Here is a 1,888-nt window from a genome sequence, read left to right as displayed (position 1 = left end):
GCTCGAGCCGAACCCGAACCCGAATCCCAGCCCGAGCCCGAACCCGAATCCCAGCCCGAACCCGAATCCCAGTCCGAGCCCGAACCCAAATCCCAGTCCGAGCCCGAACCCGAATCCCAGCCCGAGCCTGAACCCGATTCCCAGCCCTAGCCCGAACCCGAATCCCAGCCCGAGCCCGAACCCGAATCCCAGCCCAAGCCCGAACCCGAATCCCAGCCCGAACCCGAATCCCAGCCCAAGCCTGAACCCGAATCCCAGCCCGAGCCCGAACCCGAATCCCAGCCCGAGCCCGAACCCGAATCCCAGCCCGAGTCCGAACCCGAATCCCAGCCCGAGCCCGAACCCGAATCCCAGTCCGAGCCCGAACCCGAATCCCAGTCCGAGCCCGAACCCGAATCCCAGCCCGAGCCCGAACCCAAATCCCAGCCCAAGCCCGAACCCGAATCCCAGCCCGAGCCCGAACCCGAATCCCAGCCCGAGCCCGAACCCGAATCCCAGCCCAAGCCCGAACCCGAATCCCAGCCCGAACCTGAATCCCAGCCCGAGCCCGAACCCGAATCCCAGCCCGAGCCCGAACCCGAATCCCAGCCCGAGCCCGAACCCGAATCCCAGCCCGAGCCCGAACCCGAATCCCAGCCCGAGCCCGAACCCGAATCCCAACCTAAGCCCGAACCCGAATCCCAGTCCGAGCCCGAACCCGAATCCAGCCCTAGCCCGAACCCGAATCCCAGCCCAAGCCCGAACCCGAATCCCAGCCCGATCCCGAACCCGAATCCCAGCCCGAGCCCGAACCCGAATCCCAGCCCGAGCCCGAACCCGAATCCCAGCCCGAGCCCGAACCCGAATCCCAGCCCGAGTCCGAACCCGAATCCCAGCCCGAACCCGAATCCCAGCCCAAGCCCGAACCCAGAAAACGACACTTGGGAACGCCTGAGTCTCGCCCGGGCAAACAACACTCAAAATACGCCATCGTGCTGACAAACTATGCTGTATACGCTTTTGTATCAAACTTCTGCGATGCTGTTTATTTCTTGCGTTTCCTGTTATGCTTCGAGAAGTTTCGAATCTCTCGGGGGCGAATAAGCCTGCTGATGGCCAATGACTCCCCTTCTCCCTCCCCTGCAATTATGGGACTGTCATTGATTTTTTTTTCAGATTCTAAGGAATGCTTTGTCGTGGATGGAGACTGATATTTACATTCAGTTTATATGTTTTAAAATAATTGAATGTACTTGCCTAGTATCGAAATCCTTCATATCTCGCGTTAACTTCTTATTCATAGCAAACTTTGTAAAGTTATTAGATATTTTATAAAAATAAATGCTAAACCTTTATCAATGCTAATTTTACTTGTCGTCGAGTACTTCTATACATCACGCCGCCGATCTTATTACATGTTTAATTAAGAAGAGTTTTTCGTTGGGAAGCCTGGACAATTTTGTACATTGTTTTATACTTATACTTAAATTTGGCTTCTGTTTTAAATCTTATGATTACTGTTAATATATCCCACTGTGATATCATTCAACAGTATTTTTCTCGTTTATTTACTGTTAACAAGGTTTACTTATATATAATTATGTCTCAAAGTACTATATTATGCCCCTGTGGGGATTATCTGTTGGCGATGGCTCACCCTGTCAGATAAACCCTCCACGAGTCTCTCTTAACGCCCAAGTAAGGAAGGTCCCATTTCATTGGCCAGTGCCAACCAGAGATGTTCCCATCTCATTAATTTAAGTTACTGTCGCTCGGTATTCTCGTTTGTCTTCTTTTTTATTGGTATTTCCTATCAACTTCTCCCTTCAGAATGAGTTTTAATTTATATTCTTATCAACTGTGGTTTGGCCGTCTGGGGGATGTGAATTCGGGCTTTCCCCTACCCCAC

General features: G+C 52.3%; 1 protein-coding gene across 1 annotated transcript; it reads right to left on the bottom strand.

Moving 5' to 3' along the window:
- Positions 1 to 146: 146 nt before the first annotated feature.
- Positions 147 to 970, bottom strand: LOC119591092 (cell wall protein IFF6-like). Its single transcript, XM_037939812.1, has 2 exons — positions 745 to 970; positions 147 to 661 (listed from the first exon to the last, which is right to left on the bottom strand). The coding sequence occupies exons 1-2, from the start codon at positions 968 to 970 to the stop codon at positions 147 to 149; spliced, it is 741 nt and encodes a 246-aa protein (XP_037795740.1).
- Positions 971 to 1,888: the final 918 nt, after the last annotated feature.

This window comes from Penaeus monodon, chromosome 28, assembly GCF_015228065.2.
Source record: "Penaeus monodon isolate SGIC_2016 chromosome 28, NSTDA_Pmon_1, whole genome shotgun sequence".
NCBI classification, from domain to species: domain Eukaryota; kingdom Metazoa; phylum Arthropoda; class Malacostraca; order Decapoda; family Penaeidae; genus Penaeus; species Penaeus monodon.
Note: the sequence above shows the minus strand (reverse complement) of the source record. Positions and strands in the feature narration are given on the sequence as shown.

What these genes read in the sequence shown, in the direction of transcription:
- LOC119591092 (XM_037939812.1), bottom strand. Translation starts at nt 970, where the DNA reads ATGGCGTATTTTGAGTGTTGTTTGCCCGGGCGAGACTCAGGCGTTCCC. An exon ending in GGGATCGGGCTGGGATTCGG is followed by an intron (nt 662 to 744) that starts GTTCGGGCTTGG and finishes GTTCGGGCTTAG; the next exon opens with GTTGGGATTCGGGTTCGGGC.